The sequence below is a fragment of the Artemia sp. Qi Xiang Cuo genome, chromosome 6, assembly GCF_049724085.1.
Source record: "Artemia sp. Qi Xiang Cuo chromosome 6, ASM4972408v1, whole genome shotgun sequence".
Lineage (NCBI taxonomy): Eukaryota > Metazoa > Arthropoda > Branchiopoda > Anostraca > Artemiidae > Artemia > Artemia sp. Qi Xiang Cuo.
The window spans coordinates 5,298,693-5,316,665 of NC_142799.1; the positions used below are offsets into that span (position 1 = coordinate 5,298,693).

Here is a 17,973-nt window from a genome sequence, read left to right on the forward strand (position 1 = left end):
TATAGGATAGTACTTTCTGCGTAAAATGAAACACAGTCAAAATGTCGCGAAAATAATAATAAAGAAAAAAGGAATGCTTTGCTAGGACGTCAAAAATTACGCCAAAAAACTGCAAGATTAATAAACTTACTTTGTTTTATTCTACTTTTTGGTAATTAATTTATTACTATTACTTATTACTTATTATTACTTATTACTATTATTTATTACTATTTATTACTATTACTAATTAATTGAGTTGATTAACCCCATATTCAAGCCGTATAAGACTTACTACAATTGGTAATAATGAACAACATTAAACAATATGGAGCTTTGAGAAAAAAGGTGGATTTTGCTACATTTAAGGAGAGTCTACCTGTTAAAAAAAATGTTTTTTGGAATTCTTTTTGGAAAGGCTTTTGTGTGGTTTAAGTTCATTCGAACATGAAAGTTCATTAAGTTTCGAATATTTAAGTTTGAAGTTAGTAAAATTTGTATTTTTTTTTTCGTAACCAACATAAAAAAAAAATTCAGAAACCATATTAAAAAGAACTTGTTATGAACGTTGAAAATTGGGATTCAAGTCGCTTGACACGAACAAAAATTAGATTTGAGATCAATGATGTGATTTCTGAACGAATATTATGTCTTTCCCGATTTATTAGTAAGATTTTCCCTCTTTTTGTGTCCCCTTTTTCTTTGGTATGTTGTTTCTCTTATTGTGGTTTTTTTTTCCAGCGCATAAGGGTAAAGTGCAACCTGAAGGCATCAGGGTTCAAATTACAAAACAGATAGACATGACATAGGAAAAACGAGGACTTCGAAATCAGGTTCGTTCGCAGGATCTTTTTTTCGGAGGGTTAATAATAAAAAAAACGGAAAACAATAAGTTTTATTTTACAATTTGAATAAGAAGCACCCAGGTGTTTCGAAAAATTTAGGATTCGGGTGGGGAGTGGGGACCCAACTCTTGCGTATGCCCCTGCTTGCAAGGTTTTCGTGGGAGGGGTGCTGAAAAGGGGTGCTTTGTGGGAAGGGTGGGAGGGGTGGAAGTTCTTGCTGAAATATTTGCTTTGACTTGTGTTTCTCTTTTACTTGCTAAAAATTATCCTCGCTCTTGGTTGGTCTTTTTTGTTTCTTCATATTTTTTTTCTTATTTTTCCTACGCGAAGGTTATCTGCTTGCAGGACACTGTATTTTCCTATTTTTCTCAAAATACATCATATCAAATCTGCGAATACCGCAAACACTTCTACAGGAGAGGAGGCTTCAAGCGCCAATCCCCTAAGCAAATCTCAAAACATCAAAATTTTTACGGCTGTTCCCTTATTTCTTTATAAATTTCGTCTATTTTTCCCTTTTTCGAAAGATTTGGGTGAGCTTACCAACCCCAAAAATTAATTCTCACGTATGTGTCTGAGCTAGTTTAGATCTCTTTTGTACAACACTCTATAGATTAAAGTTTTTTTGAGAAGGTCAATTGCAATGACCCAGATCATAAAAAGCCTCAACAAGATATCTTTAATCTCCCAGAAACTAAAGATGCTTGTTTAATTTGCATCTTATCAGAGTTTGTGCTCTTCGTAAGTGAAGATAGAACGACACGGCAGAATAAAAAATTAGTTTCAAAACTTGAATTATAAACAATTACTTAAAAAGAAAAACTTGGATTAAGAACTTGTTCAATAGACAAATACAATTTTAGACCCTTAACGAAAATTAGTGACAAGCAGGGGCGTTGTTTGGGGAACTGCAGGGGGTTAGATTTTGGGGCCCTCTTAAGAAAACCATAATTTCAAGGGAAAACGCCAGTTTTTGGTATTTCCATTAAATAAATAGAAAAAACAACAAAATAGCCCTCCTATATATTTTTAAAATACACACCCCCTAAATTTCAATGAATTGATACCCCTGGAGACAAGCAATTGGCTTTATATGGTACAGTTGCAAGTGGGAAATTTTTGTAAAATTTTAAAACTTGTAAGTAACAATATTTATGGTCAGAACTGGCCAACATAAAAGCATTGAATGGAACCTGAGCATACACGTACACGAGAGGGGGGGGGGGGTGACGCGTTTTCAATTTTTTAATCAAATAGTTTTTCCCATGCTCAAATACTGAGAGCCCCTTCTTCCCTGTTGAACCTTCCTAGAAATACGCTCGTTCATTCATAAAAATTGTACGCCATTTCCCTCTTAAATCGAAAATGAAAACATTAAAAAAAAAATGAAAATAAACAATAATTATCAATTTTCACCGTCAGCCGCGAGTTGAAAAACCCCAGTAAAAAGAAGTTCCTGAAGAAAATCGAAAACTTTTCAAAGTATTTTAGGTGTTTACTTTTCAAAATGTTATATATTTTACTGTAAGACCTTGTCCAAGAAATAAAGAACTGGGAATCAAAAGCTTTTAAGAAATTGATGATCAAGCAAATAAACAAATGACCATAGTTCCAGTCAGGATCATAAGTAGGCAATTATTTAGTGAGCATGGGGATAAATTTAAAAAAAAACATTAAAATATAGAAAACCACGCGGGAAATCGTAAAAACTTAACCCTTTTTCAGGAGGGGCGTACGTCCAAAGCTCCCATTCCCGTGCGCCCGCCTGTTTATAATTCTCACTCTGAAATGGAAAAAAACGAATTTATCGATTTTCTTTGACATACTTCAAGCGCAAGGAAAAAAAAATCGATCCAATAAATCAAATTTGACAACTTCGATCATATATGGTGGTTTCCTTATATTCTCCCCTGCTAGTTATTCCTTTAGCACGCAATACTACGCCAGGATTCCCTACTTATGTCGAATGATATGTAGTATTATGTTGGCTACAACAGACATTAACATAAACTTCAGCATGAATTCTTGCGTGTATGATAGGGATCAAGAGATAAAAAAGGTTGTAAATATGACATGATATATCAAATTACACTACATTAAGGGAAGTTTAGAGCCTTTAATATTGCCGCTCGCTGTGATGTGCGCTTTTATTGAGTAATGCATGCGTGAATCTTAAAGATATATCTTGTTATTTTACAAATAAAGCTATGATAAAAAGAAAATAATTAGAATTCATTTCCGTTCGCAATGTCACGCAGGTTTTGAATATCTTGCTTTCAAATATTCTAAAATTACCAAGGATAGTGAAAATTAAATCTCATTGTTTGATCTGTCTGAGTGGACTTACACACAGTGTTGCCACCCCTAGTGATTTATCACTATTTTTAGTGATTTTTTATATTGCCAAAACAAAAAAATCGCTAAATTTGGACAAAAATCACTAGATTATTGATGAAAATCACTAAATAAACCAGCAAATCACTAAAATCTAGTGATTTCTTTTGTCATCAGGTGGCAACCCTGCTTACACAACCATGTATATTAAAAAAAAAAGGTACTTCTATGATATATCGACCAGAGCAAGTCCCCTTGTTAAGAAAACAATTATTACTTCATAATATGCAGAAAAATCATAGTTAACACATTTTGCATGCAGCCTCGCTATGTTTTACGACCAACACTCCCTAATGTACAAATACATAGCCGAAATTATATATTTTCAATGCATTCCGTCACCCGTAACTTGTTTTTCCAGTTTTGTCTCGTAATATTTGATTAAATTTATAGGTACACAGGTTGAAACGCATTGCGGTAATAGCTGGAAAATATATACTTTGGGCTAATGAAACTGAGAGAGGAGAGAAAGTAACAAAATGAAAAATAAAATCAAAAAGGGTGAAAAAACGAGGATTTTGTCAGCCAGCTAACAATTAAGATGACAAAATTTAAACAAATATTTCAACAAGGACCTCCGCCAAGTCGTCCTCAGTGCTAAACAAAAAAGAAAAAAACATAAAAAAAATGAAAATCTAACCTTTCGAAGTTTACTGTACAAAGACAGAACAGACACATACTTTTGCGTCATACTTTGGGCTATATCAGTGGCGGATCCAGGGGGGGCAAGGGGGGCGCACGCCCCATAACGTAGTCTAAAGTAGTGCAATTTACTCAATTAATGCAAGATTGCGTCAATTAAACTTGCTCCTAACGTAAGTTTATCGGATCAACCTTTTTTGCCCCCCCTAAAATAAATATTGGATCCACCCCTGGGCTATATATTCGCACATCAAGGGGGTTGGGGGGAATCTATAGTGGGGCTGCATGCAAAACGTTTTACCTATGGTTATTCTGCATATTATGAAGTAAGAATTGTTTTTTAACATGGGCACTTGTATGATTTAGCTATGGTTAATATATCATACAAGTACCAAAAAAAAAAGTGAGACTTGGAAATCCAATTTTTAGTGAAAAAGGCGTCCATGTGCAGTTTTTAACCAGTAGCTGGTACCAATTTCGAAAAAAAGGAAAGTTGGGTGGGAAATCAGCATAAAAGAAGCTAAAAACTTATGGCAAAAGACAGCTCAAAACTTTCCTTTGAATGAGCAGCAGTCTTTGAAAACCTAATATAATGTTTGAATTTTTACGGAAAAAAAAAGTTGTCAAATTTAACTAATTGTTTAGCTTATTCATTTTCGTAGTTTAACGTGACAACATTGAAGAAAGTTGTTCCTACCCTAAAAACTTGATAAGTTTCAAAAAAAAAAAAATCATGATTTTCAGGCATGGAAAAGCACGAAAAATGGAAAAAATCCACAATAGGGTCTTGTGGAGGAAAAAGTTTCATTTTGATGTCTTTGGTACTCTTATCAAGATATTTTTAATTGTGTTGAGAACATGATTACTACTTGACGTCTTATTTTCTTTTCTTTGAGCACTGCAGCTCGGAAACGTCAAGGGATAAAATTTTGAAATTTATCGTTCCAAAATCTAAGGTCATTTTCTTTTAAATGATATTGAAATCCAACAAAAAAACTCCGAAAGAAAACTTAACCTTAAGTATGTAATGTCAGAATCATGTAGGACATTGAACTACCTCTTCGGGAACTTGAGATGGAAATTCTTTACTTTTCTAGGTAATTCTGGAACCTGAAGATCTCATGATTATGAATTTTGAGATTTTCATAAAATTCTTTACTTCAAAAGAGTTTTTCTGTTCTGACATTTTCATAGTTTACTTTGAAAATGTAACTAGACTGAGACAAGTGGTCGTGCAATCAAAAACTAGAAACTAGACTGAAGACAAGAAACTAACTAGACTGAAGACAAGAACTAGAAACTTGACTATAGACAAAAAAAAAACTAGACTGGGACAAGTCCTCGTGCAATCAAAAACTAGAAACTATACTTAAGACAAGAAACTAACTAGACTGAAGACAAGAACTAGAAACTTGACTGAAGACAAAAAAAAACTAGACAGAGACAAGTCCTCGTGCAATCAAATACTTGAAACTAGACTAAAGACAAGAAACTAACTAGACTGAAGACAAGAACTAGAAACTTGACTGAAGACAAAAAAAACTAGACTGAGACAAGTCCTCGTGCAATCAAATACTTGAAACTAGACTAAAGACAAGAAACTAACTAGACTGAAGACAAGAACTAGAAACTAGACTGAGACAAGTCCTCGTGCAATCCGATTCAAAGCTGGGAAGGGCAGGGTGGTTGTCTGAAATCTTATCATCAGCATATCCTATAATTTATTGCAAATTAGGTGAGGGTCATAGATCCTTAAATCATAAGATGATAGAACTAAGAAAACTCACTAGATATTAAAAAAAAACCACGATATTTTTGTGTAAAATCGTATCGCGAAGGGAAAAACTCTAAACATAAGCTTTAAGCGCGCGACCAACAAAGAACGCCATTAATGATATAGAGTTTGTTGCTGTTTATATTTTAGTAGATCGTGCCTTCAAATATCCGACCAATATTCCTATCAACGAATCAACTGGAGATATCCAGTCATCTGGACTGGAACTTGCATCAACTAGAGACTATGGATATCAAGATAAAGCAACTCCTAATAAACTATTCCGCTGAGTCGTTAAGCACAAGGATGAAGTTCTATACAACTAAGTGAGAAACCAAAGGGAAAAAATGAGATTAGTTTCTTTTGATCCCATTGAAGAATATATGCTTTGATTTAATTGTGACTGAATGTGCCACACAGTTTCGTAAGCCAATTAAATTATTCCCTAATCGTGGTCCCTAATCGCTTTTTCAAAACCTGATTGGTGACTGGGTGAAATCTTTAGCCAATCAAAAGAACAATAAGATTGGAAGTTACAAGATCATTTAAAAAACATATACTCCTCCTATTTCTGTGTGTAAATACTACTACTGCCACACTGCAGTAACAAACCGGCTCTACGCATTAAGTTCTTCTAAAACCATCATTTTCATCATTTATTCATTTCCCAGTTATACCATATCAAAAATAATTGTATGTGGCTGGACTAGGTGACACTTTCTACAAACTGATTGCGGACGCGTATGAGTTTTATGGCCACATTGCCACCAACTAAGGATTTAACATTATGGAAAAGTAGTTGCAGGGAAGATGCTAAATGATTGACCATATTCAAGTTCAGTGCCACCGCGTGGACGAAGAGTCCCTTTTCCTCTATATCACAAAGTCAACCAGTCTCATACAAATTTATTTAATTTTTGTCAAATGAAATCAAAAAGTGAGTCATAATTCAAACGAAGAGAAACTATATGAGAGAGGGGTACTGCCTCTTAAATCATCCCCTCTTTATACTAAAGTTTTTAATTGGAACTGTTTTACTTATTGATTGGCTTTGAAGACATCCAAACTGAAAACTGACTTGTTTAAACCAAGTATTTATCATTAAGTCCTTTTATTCTTGAGGCATTGTTTAAAATACCTCAGCCTTGCTTTACAGCATTCGTCCTTGAAGCAATGAGGAAAGAAAACTTTAGCGCAAATATCAGGGGCCAGGAAAAGGAGTATAGGATTAAGTTATGTTCATTTTAAGTTTTAACGTCACTCTGTATTTTTGTTTAAAAGCAAATTTCTGTTTCATATTTAATTTATGTTTGTTTTTATTTCCATGTTCAGCTTTGGTCCAAATATTTGGGAGGCTTTTACCCCTCCAGCCCCACCCCCAAGAGATCATTAAACGTATTTAAATTTCAATTGAAATTAGGTTTTCATAAACAAACTATCGTTCCGCCATAAAAGTGGAGCTTTCATTAATTAGCAACCCTACTAAAAGCTCAGTCCTAAAATCATCCATTCTTCCAAATTAAAGGAGGCCGGAAGCTAAATCCATTTCAAAATGAATGTTTTGAACCCCCCCCTCATTCCAGAGTCCGAAAGACTGTCCCAAATAGCTGATACATTATGAAACGATAATCTAAAACCATTAACTTTATTTGACAAACGGTCGACATTAAAAGTACAATTTTTTGTAGATAATTTTTATGTTTAAGAATGAGTGTTATCCTATACCACGGGTCAGAGTGGTCTCCAAGACTGGAATGTGCATAAATACTCGTCCAATAGGTCTCAGCATTTTTCCTCGGTACCAATTCTGCTCTATTCAGGGCAAAATTGCTGTTTTACAGGACAGAATGTCAAATATCACCACTTTGTTGTGGCATGACCTCTTTTTCTACTTATACAGAAGAAAAAACACTAGATCTGAAATTGTTGTTATAAGCAACCCTTTTTTGATGTTTTATGACTATTTGTTCAGTACGATAATCCTTGATAAACAAAGAACAAAAAACAAACGCACATGCGTAATAATGCTTCTCACCGAAAATAAACAATTCTGTATTTTCGACATAGTAGCTTTAGGGTTTTTGTCTTATGTAGAGCTTAGTTGCATAAATTTTCATCATGAACCCCCCTTTTTTCAGGGTTATTAAACCTTTTTTTTTAATCAAGAAAATTCCGCAAGCTAATAGCTTTTGATGAGTAAATTTAGAATTAATAAACGTTTATTAAGGATCAGCATAAATAGTAGTCTCTATTGTATTCCATACTCGATTTTTAATATTTTGGTTTCTATTAACAGGGGTCGTTTGGTAATTACAGTTTGTTACTATGAACAGTTCAATCTAGCGCTACAACCTACAAAAACCTGCGGGAAGCTGCCAATCCCTTCACCATCAAAATGATTTTTAACTCAAGTTTAATACGCGTATAACAGTGTTTTGATCATCCCGGAATGATATTCATCCCTGGAAAGGTAACCCATCGAAATATTTCTGAGGGGAGGTCTAAATAGCCATAGAGAATTTTGGGGTCTTCTTTTTGATGGTTTTCAAGGGGAGCTTTTCAAATAAATTTGTTTTTATAGGGAAAACCTTAAAAAAAAAAAAAAAAAAAAAAAATCAGTGACTACACTGCTGAATAAAAATAAAAATCGACTGAAAAAAAATTCGACTGATGTAGCCTACGTATTGTTGTCAAAACCGAAACTCGAAATAATACTATTTTGAAAATAGTATTATTTAGAGTTTCGGTTACTATTGGCATGGGTTGCTTTTTACTTACAATTTGTTACTACGAATTGTCTGATTGGTTTTCCAAACACAACCTACTAACGCCAAAGTTTGCGCTATAGTACTTTAGTGCTTTACGCTAAAGTTTGACCCTTTCTCACAAACTCTATTTTTTAAAAAAAAAAAAAAAAAACTTTAGCATAAAGAGCGAGGCGTTGAGGAGAGGACAGCAGGATACCGAATAATTTCTGTTCGTTTTAAGCTTTAATGTCGCTCCTTACTTTCAGTTAGAAAAAACTTGTTTTTTTTATTTTATCACGTTATGATATGCTGAGGAGCATATACAGGAATTTGTCTCTGAAGGTGGCCTGACGTTTAAGAGGCTTAGATTACAAAGATAAACCCAAATCAGGGCAAATTATATAGAAAACATAAGAAATGGTAATAAAAACAATGTAAGAATGCAGGCATACCCTAAGAAAACTGCACCAGAGATGCAGTCTAATGCAGTCATAGAGACAACACATGATGCTTTAAAACCCAATGTGAAAACAAAATAACTGACTAATGTAATACTTTAGGAATTCTATACAATTTTTTTTTAAACAAAGTTCTCCGAAAACCGTTAATTTGGTATAAAAATCAGCATAAACGGGTAAGTTTTATTGGAAAGATCCCCCCCCCCTGTCACTCTAAAAAACTCATACATGAACCATAGCAATTTACTTTCCTTTAACTTCTAGAAGAAATTTAGACAATTAGACATATACTTTAAATGTCAAATGAATCAAATGTCAAATGGGCCAGATTGCATTATCATGGTTAATCTATTGACTCAAAATTCCGCCTCCATAGGTCAACCCTGGTTAAGGAAAATATAGAAATACAGCAGAAAAATTCTACAGCTTTATATAATATACAATGCATGGCCAACTTTCGCCTACCCCGACTCTATCCTACAGCTGATCTTTACAGTGATACAGGTCTAGATGCCTTAGATGTGGTTATCAAGAAGAAGAACATAAAACTAGCTCATCGAGCCTTCAATTTCTCGCTTCCTCCAAACATCTTATCCTACTTTGATCTAGCATCAACACGTAAGTGCCAGACTTTGTTTCGGAGCTGTGTTCACCAATTTCGGCTGCCTAAAAGGGTATCCTCAGCAGCTCAGAGGTCACCAATTTATAGAGCAATTGCTCTTTGGAACTCTACTCCCAGTGAACTTTCTCTTATCAAAAACTCTTCTTCCCTTTGCAGAAAAATAATCTCTAAGTCTTGAAGTAATTTCGTTTTTTTCTTTATTCATTTTGCTTTATCTATTTATTCCGCTTTACTTTATATAGCTTTTTTTCTTTTCTCCTCTCTTATTATGTTGAATGAGATTCGAACCCCGTTGTTTAATAATTAATGGTTTTGATTTTTAAACAATTACAGGACATTTTCAGTTCGGATAAAATTAAGTCAAAGGTTATTGTGTAGTAGTTGTTGTTTTTTTTTTGTTTTTTTTTTTTTTTTTTCGCATTGTGTTTATATTTTTGAGATATGGTTGTATTTTTTTTCCTTCCCTGATTGGTTTTGTGTGGATTTTGTGATTAATACGAGGTCCTCTACAAGCTATGCTTCTTGGGACCTCTAGCGCTTAAGTGTATTTATGTATTTATTGTAGTATTTAATAAATTGAATTGTGAACATCACGGTAAGAATCCTTTATACGAGTACTGTATAGTTTTGGTTGATGTGTACCCTTATACAATTTTCAAACATATTAATTACTAATACAAAACTGGAACTAAAACATAAGTGTTTCAAAATAAAACAAAATGTGCAAAATTAAAAACAATACACAGTGGCTTATAAACAATACACACAACAAAACAATACAATGGCTTACCTATGGCTGTAGAGTTGTTTTCAATTTTGTTATATACCATAGTTTGTATGAAGGAATTTCTATCATTGTTGATTACAAATCTGAGGCTAATATTTAAATTTAGAAGTCCATAAGGCAAGCATAGGTACAATTCATAGAAACAATTGTGTGTACGTGCCTGATGATTACAATGACGAGTCCATAAAAGCTAATGAAATTATTAATGGAGAAAAAACAATTCAAACGACTTACCTCGAAAGCACCACCTGTCTGATCTAAAGGCGTAAAGAAGACATAGTGTTATTAAAATCAGGAACACTAAACACCCAGTAATCACAGCAACAACAGCTGTTAAGGGTACAGGTTCTAAAAAAGAAACAAAAAAGGCTTAAAAAAATATTAGTATATCGGCCAGCTAAGTCGGTATTAAATTGAAGCCATAAGTAGGATCTGGTAAACTAACATTTTAAAAATCCAAATTTTTTTTCATTTAGAAACAAAACAGACATTTGTAAAGTAGTTTGTTTTCGTTCAGTTTTAGCAAGCTGAGACTACCAGCCAACCATATTGGTTACGTAAAATAAGCGATGAAGAGAACTGAAAAAAAATTTATCTCCTTAAAAAAATGAGATCAAATGGTGCAGTTGCGCTTAATGGTACACAATGCTATAGACTGTCGAATGAATGTCGAAGTGATGGAGACCCGTAAAGCGGGTAATTGCTATCTAAAATGGTCGGAGAGCGTAGTTTTTCATTGAATTTATAATATTTAAACTGTTTTTTTTTGGGGTTTAGGGGGGGGGGGTACCTAGGTTAGGTTAGGGCACGTTTTTAATATATGCTATGCTTTACCCCCCCCCCTAATGTTCAATACATAGCCCAAATTTGTTTCTAAACTATTATACATTCATCCTATTTTATTTTTTTGATTAGCATTAACCAAAATTGACTTTAAGCGCAACAGTACCGATCAAATTATCTGTGAATCTATCAATATTGATTTAAAAGCTAGCTAAACTAGAAAACCAAATCTTTCTTTTTCGGCTTAAGAAAACACTTTTCTTGCAACCTCGTTTATATTTTCTAAAATGGATTTGAAAAAAAAAAAAAAAAGAATTTTCACAAAACAAGATAAAATCGAAGAAAACGTATTCTACTCAACCTTTTAGATGGATTTGATTTTTATACACTAACCATCTCAGGGCCAAAAACTCTGTGTTGCCAGGTTGGTGCATTTCCCACCAATTGGGCTATAAGATTTTCACCTTCGCCGGACAAGTGACTAAAGACCCGCGAGGCGAGTTTCTGGGCTATAATGTTTCAAATCTCGCTACTTTTGGGCTAGAAATTTAATTCACTGGAACCCTCCCCCCTATAAATCATGTTTGTTATATCTATTTGGTCATTTAGCTTCTCTGGAGTCATATATCAGAATATAATTATATTGTGTCTTGGCCTGCGGTTACCCCTTTCTAATTTTTGAGTACCCCACCCCAAATCTTCATCACCATTCTTTGAAAATAAAAGTATGTAGACTGTTTACCGTCCCCAATAAAGATAATATATACGCATAACACCCTAGCACCTTTTTTCTGACCATTCATTTCTTGTTTCTAAATGCCAGATGGAAGAAATTCATCACATTCATCATTATAAGAAATTCATCATTATTACAAACTCGTATTGAAAAGTTATTGAAAATAACGAAACTTAGCATTCTGAATGTTATTTAATCACAACAAAATTAGCCAAGCAGACAGGGTGAACTTTTTTAGTTTGAAAAATGTTCAGGTAGAATATATATATATATATATATATATATATATATATATATATATATATATATATATATATATATATATATATATATATATATATATATATATATATATATATATATATATATATATATATATATATATATATATATATATATATATATATATATATATATATATATATATATATATATATATATATATATATATACTTTGTCTTTAAACGAGCAATAATTATTTATGTTTTTTTTCTCGAAAATGACTCCGTATTTTTTGGAGAAAATTGGCATCCTGGTATTTCCTGGCCTACACCCTCAAACGTGACAAGACCAATCCGAGCAGCTAAGGTAAAAGGTATTAAAAATGTCTAAAGTAAAAATAAAAGAAAATGAAGAACAAGTATATGCAGTCAGAATACTTCCGTCAGCAACAGTTACAATGAGTCAAACATAGAAGCAACGAACAAAGAAACATACGGCTCGAAGATAAGCAGCAGCAATAAAAAATGGAGTGAAAAACAAAGAATTATGCTGTTAGAAGACAAAACCCTTCAACGTTCTATGTGTTCCATGGGGAGTCCTAAATTTTCCCGAGTACCCGAACAAAGCTGACTCATTTTGAGGTTGCTCCTTACAACGAGAATCAATATATACAAGCCTACCACCTGCCGAGTGCCGGGGCCCGGCTTCGAAATCGGCTACATAGTTCTTATCTCTTAAGACTGGCATATTCAAATTTCTGGCCACAACAACGATCTAAAAAGATAAAGGTTTCAAACTTCCTTCTGAAAAAAATTGGATTGTAGTTTATGCTAGAAGAAAGATCGCAGGTGCGCGTTTATTTCTTTATTTTTTTCCCATCGTATCGAACCAATTGTCCTAGGAGATCGGGAAGGTCTCATGCGAACGGGAATTGAAAGTTGTATTGTTCTTTTTAACTAACAAAAAGAATGAAGGGCAACCACCCTTCTTTTCCCCAAGATTGCACAACGAAAATTTTGAAATGGCCATTTTGTTTGGCATAGTCAAATGGTCCAGTAACCATGCCTTTGGGAATGTCATGACCCCCCAAACTCCTCCGCGGGGAAAAGACAGTAAGTTATGAAATTTGCCCATTGTTTACATTTAATATTTGTTATTGGGAAGTATACAGATATATTTCAGGTGGAATAAGATTTGCTTTCAGTGAGGCACATCTTTTCAGTTGTCCGATTTATTAAGAATAAAAGATTATATTATGAAGAGATCCCAGGTTAATTTTACAACTGCATACGTGGAGGGGGTTTTTATTTTTTGTTCGTTCACATAGCTCTATTTTGCTTTTGACCTATGCTTATGTGTAGGTTATCTGATATGCCAATTGTATTTCTTCCTCGGTTTACCCATAACAGCGCTATAATACGGCATAATAGGTTTATAATAGCGTTCGCTATTTTTTGGGGCTAGTGATTACGCCGGTTTGGGCTATACGTTCTGCCAAAAACCTGGTAACCATGCTAACAATACCAGCAATATCGATGACCAACCATAACCATTCTTAACAAGGCTCCTAACTTACTCTTTACTCTCCTAACAATAATACTGAATCAGTTGTTATAACCACGAGAGAAACCGTAAACATTTAAAAAAAAAGAGAGTAAATTAATTTTTACAGCTTGGCCTGAGTTGATTGCATTATTTTGACAGTTTACTCTCATTGTTATAGAATATCTTTCATATTTTTAATAGTCAATTAATCTGGAAAAAAGCCAAACTAGTTCACAAATAAAAAAAAATTCGAAAGCTTAAGCGAGACAAACATTTATCTAAGAATTCACTTGAAAGTCAAGTGTTGCCCCAATCCTGTATATTTTTTACTGATATTTATGGAAAAGAAAATCTGTTTCAGAAGCAAAAGATTTGTGAATACGGTGACTTTGACATGCACAATATCATCCCAGGACATCTGAACACATTTTTAAGACAGTATTTCCTTTGCCTACAATTTCGAAGTGCATCAAATTAAATAGAAGATGTAATAGAAAGAAGCTTTTGAAAGAGAAATAAAATTTTATTCCGTCCTTCTTTCTAGTTTCGATGACTCTTAACGTCACGAAATAAGACCGACAGTAACAGTGGTCCATTTTTTCAAGTATTCCAGAAAGAGATGACACAACTGAAGCACTTCAATGATAGATTTCAGGCAGGCACGTACGCAGGAAGTCGGGGGGACCAAATCCTTCAAATCCCTTATTCGCTGAGAAGTATCAGAAAATTATGGGAAAATAAAAAGAATTGTGAGATTTCGGGGGGGGGGGGAGCCTCCCCCCCTGTGTACATGCCAGATTCCAAGTAAGAAATTTTTGCAGCAAAATTTATAATTTTATCCTTACCAGGGGTTACCTATTGGAAAATGTCTGAGGACCAAAGGTTAAAGCAAAATTCTAGTGCCACGATACATTATAGTTCCGGTAAGTCCAAAGCCCTTTCATCCCATGGATGCTTGATTAAACTTAAAGCGAGAGTAGAGTGGCAAATTACATCATAGTTCCACTAAGGTACACAAAGTAAGAGGAGACTCCCATTTACCGATGGCGCATCAGTTGTTTCTTTTTTGCAATGAAGAAGAGCTCAGCCCAATAGACTTTCTTTGCATAAATGCCCTATTTAAAATCTATATTCAACCGAACCTATGCAAGGCATATACAGCCCTCATTCGAACCTTTACAGTCCTCTTCCGTCCTTAATGGCTATTTTGGATTTGACTGGACTTGACTTAAGTCCCATCCGTCCTTGGAGGTCGTGTTGGGGCCTCTTTCTTCGTAATGGCGTGGATGTGCCTTTTGTATGCTTCACTGTCTTCTGTTAGGTGAAGAAGGTCCGAGAGGCGGTGAGATGCGGCTGGCAATAGAGGGAGGCATGGGAACAATCGTCCCCTGGATTTTTAAAAATACCCTTATTATGCATTTTTAATTGAAAAAAAAGAAAAAGCCCAAACTACCCCCCTCCGGAAGATTTTTAGAATTACATTTTTTTTTTACATTATCAAGAAAAAATCGAGGAAAACAAAAAACACCCTCCCTCCAATATTTGTAAAACTATTTTTTGTATGTTTTTTTTCAATAAAAATCGAATAAATCTTTGCCCCCACCCCTTACAATTGGTTTCAAGTGGCTTTGGCTGTGATTGGCTGTTAGTAGCAGTAGCAGCCAGCAAACGCAGTGATTTTGTCACCTTTCCGTTGATTAAACGATTTGATTTTTTTTTTTTATAATACTAATCAATTTTGTTTACTATTAACATTGTACAATAATCGATATAATTTTGCTCAATATCGTAATTTTGTTATTTCTCTGACTAACAACACTTTAAAACTTTGTTTTCTTGAATTAAAAGAGAAAAATAGTTTATTTCTTGCTGAATTGTTTATCCCTCGATTATGGTACCATAGAATATTTTGGATAGAAATACAAAGAGGAAAAACAGAGTTGTTCTCGGGCCATGAAAATATTATTCACTTAGAAGCAGCCAAATGTGTGATAGAAACACGATTGCTAGGGTGAATAAAAATGTAGCCAAAGAACTCCAGGATATCTAATAACCGGATTAGAACATTATGAAAAAAAACAGGCACATCTTCGGCAAATAAAGTAATAAAAAGGAAGTACGAGCAAAATATCAACTGAATAACGATTAATAAACGGCCTGTGAAAACGACATAAAAATAAATAAAGAGTAAGAAATCAAGACATAAATAGTAGGCTAACAGTAATTGTAATAACGACAAAATAATAATAATAATAATAATTTTTGAATAGGTAGTAACAAGGTCGTATTCAGGATTATTTTTTTCAGGAGAGGGGGGTACAAAAAAGCATCAAAAATTTGTTTATATTCATTTTTGTTCTATTTTTACGTGTCGGATAAACATTTCGGTGGGAGGATTTGAACCCCCTACCCCTCCGGATACAGACTTGGATAGTACCAATAAACAAAGGTATAAAACCCTATTTATTTACCTGCTACACGAAGAGAAATCGTCGCATGAGCTGATCCTCGGCTGTTGTCGACATGGAACTCGTATGTTCCGGCGTCTTCTAGTTCCACCCGTTGGATGGCTAGTTTGGCTTCATAGCATGACGGCCTTCTCGTCTATTAGTGAGATAATTTTAAATAAGTAAGAAGTTATACTTCCAAGACACAGTGTCCCTTTTTAAGTCAAAAAGGGTTTAGAATAACAGAAAGATGCATTAGAACAAGAATAAGGAGGCTAGAAACCATTGTAAAGACAGTGGTCAAGTCAAGCACAAACCCAGAGAAATTTTTCAGGGGAGGAGGGAGGGGTAAAGAATAAATTTTCAGAAGAGAGCAACAATAAAAAATAATAGATTTTATTTGATAATTTGAATCAGAAGTCCCCTGACATTCAGCATAAAATTAGGATAACAGGGGAGGGATGAGACCCCTGGGAAGGTCCATAGATTAGGTGGTATAATTTGGGGACACTTTGAAAGGGATTTCAGGCCCACTACCTTCAGTGGATTTTTCTAAGGATTGGTTGCATTCATTTGAAAGATTGTATATCTAACACAGTTTAATAATAAAAATAGGTTAATCGTTAAAACACCTAATTTTTTTTAAATGAAAACTCAGTGGAAGGCAGAAATTTAACAGATGTTTTGAGGGGTACCTTAAAATTAGAAAGTTTTACATGTCTGAAATCAGCGTAAAACTAGATTTTCTTATGAAGATTAGGATAGCTTGGATCAGCTCAGTAAGCCTACAAAACCATTGATGGAAACCGTTTTCGTCGAAGAATTTACCAAGATTTCAGCATCAATCGGGTTCTGATCAAAAGCTTTCTACGAAAAATTAAATGATTAGCTTCCGGGACAGAATAGGTGTCCGAAAATTGTGCTTTTTGGCAATCCAACAGGAGCCTAAGGAAAAGCAGAGCATCCTTGAAAGGGGTGAGAAGAGGTCACAAGAAAGATAGAAAAGAAGTAGAGACCTGATGAGAGAGAGTAAATAGTGAAGCTCTGAACAGAGCCTGGTAGAGGAGGAGTATGTGCAGCTGTGTTGCACTTCAGGTGGCTTACTGCTACTGTGAGCTGTCAGAAATAGCAGCAGCATTAGTAACTAACAAAAAAAATGAAACCACAAATATCCATAGTATTTATGATTCTCCTTTTTGTAACACGATATACGTTAGGAGGGAAGGGGGCACCTGTTCCACCACATTGAAACACTAATATTAAGGACTATATAATTACAGTATCAATTATAATCATAATTACAGTAATTAGTACGATATGATTACAGTAAAAGTAGAGCCCAGGAATCTGGCCTTTCAAGGTGTGATTGGGGAACAGGGGACATGGAGAATAAAACTTGAGTTGAAAAGGATACCTTTCGGGGTCAATTTACTTTCTGGGCTGCATACGCCAATACTTTTTCCAAATAAACAAAAAAAAAAGGAAAGAATCATCTGTGACGGTAAATAACAAAAAGGTATTACACGGTTTAAAATAGTAAGCTCTAATTTTTGCATTTAATACAGCTATAGCAGAGAAGTAATTATTGATAAATATTCACTTAATTTGAGGGGAAGAAAATACGTAGCGCAGAGGTACTCATACCAGGACCATAGAAATATTTTAAGAAATGTCTATGAAAATCTCTTAAGATATTTATTAATAGTGTTGATAGTAATTTATATTCGGTGTGAGACGTCCCTAATTTTACATTTTTAATGAACTGTAATTTTCTCATTGTTTGAGTACAATTCTCTGAAAAGCTTCTTTGTTCAACAGTACTAGGCCATAGACCATAAAGTTTGAAATTTCCACATTCACAAAATGCTATTTTCGGTACACATATGAACATCAATTATTAAAAGCAAAAATGATAAAAATTATACAAGCCGAATTTAAACTTTTAATAAAAAGCTGCAGACATTTAATAGTCAAACGTTAAGAAAGACATTT

General features: G+C 34.1%; 1 protein-coding gene across 2 annotated transcripts in view; it reads right to left on the bottom strand.

Annotated features, from left to right (window-relative positions):
- Positions 1–17,973, bottom strand: part of LOC148950806 (synaptogenesis protein syg-1-like) — a 113,646-nt gene that overhangs the window by 15,470 nt on the left and 80,203 nt on the right. For both annotated transcript variants that reach the window (XR_016141855.1, XM_089090016.1), the window contains exons 10-11: positions 16,006–16,138; positions 10,483–10,596 (exon numbers count right to left, since the gene is read on the bottom strand). Coding sequence is in view for 1 of the 2 variants with exons in the window: in XM_089090016.1 (XP_088946142.1) it covers positions 10,483–10,596; positions 16,006–16,138 (247 nt within the window). In the remaining variant the exon portion in view is untranslated. The remainder of the gene's footprint in view (positions 1–10,482; positions 10,597–16,005; positions 16,139–17,973) is intronic.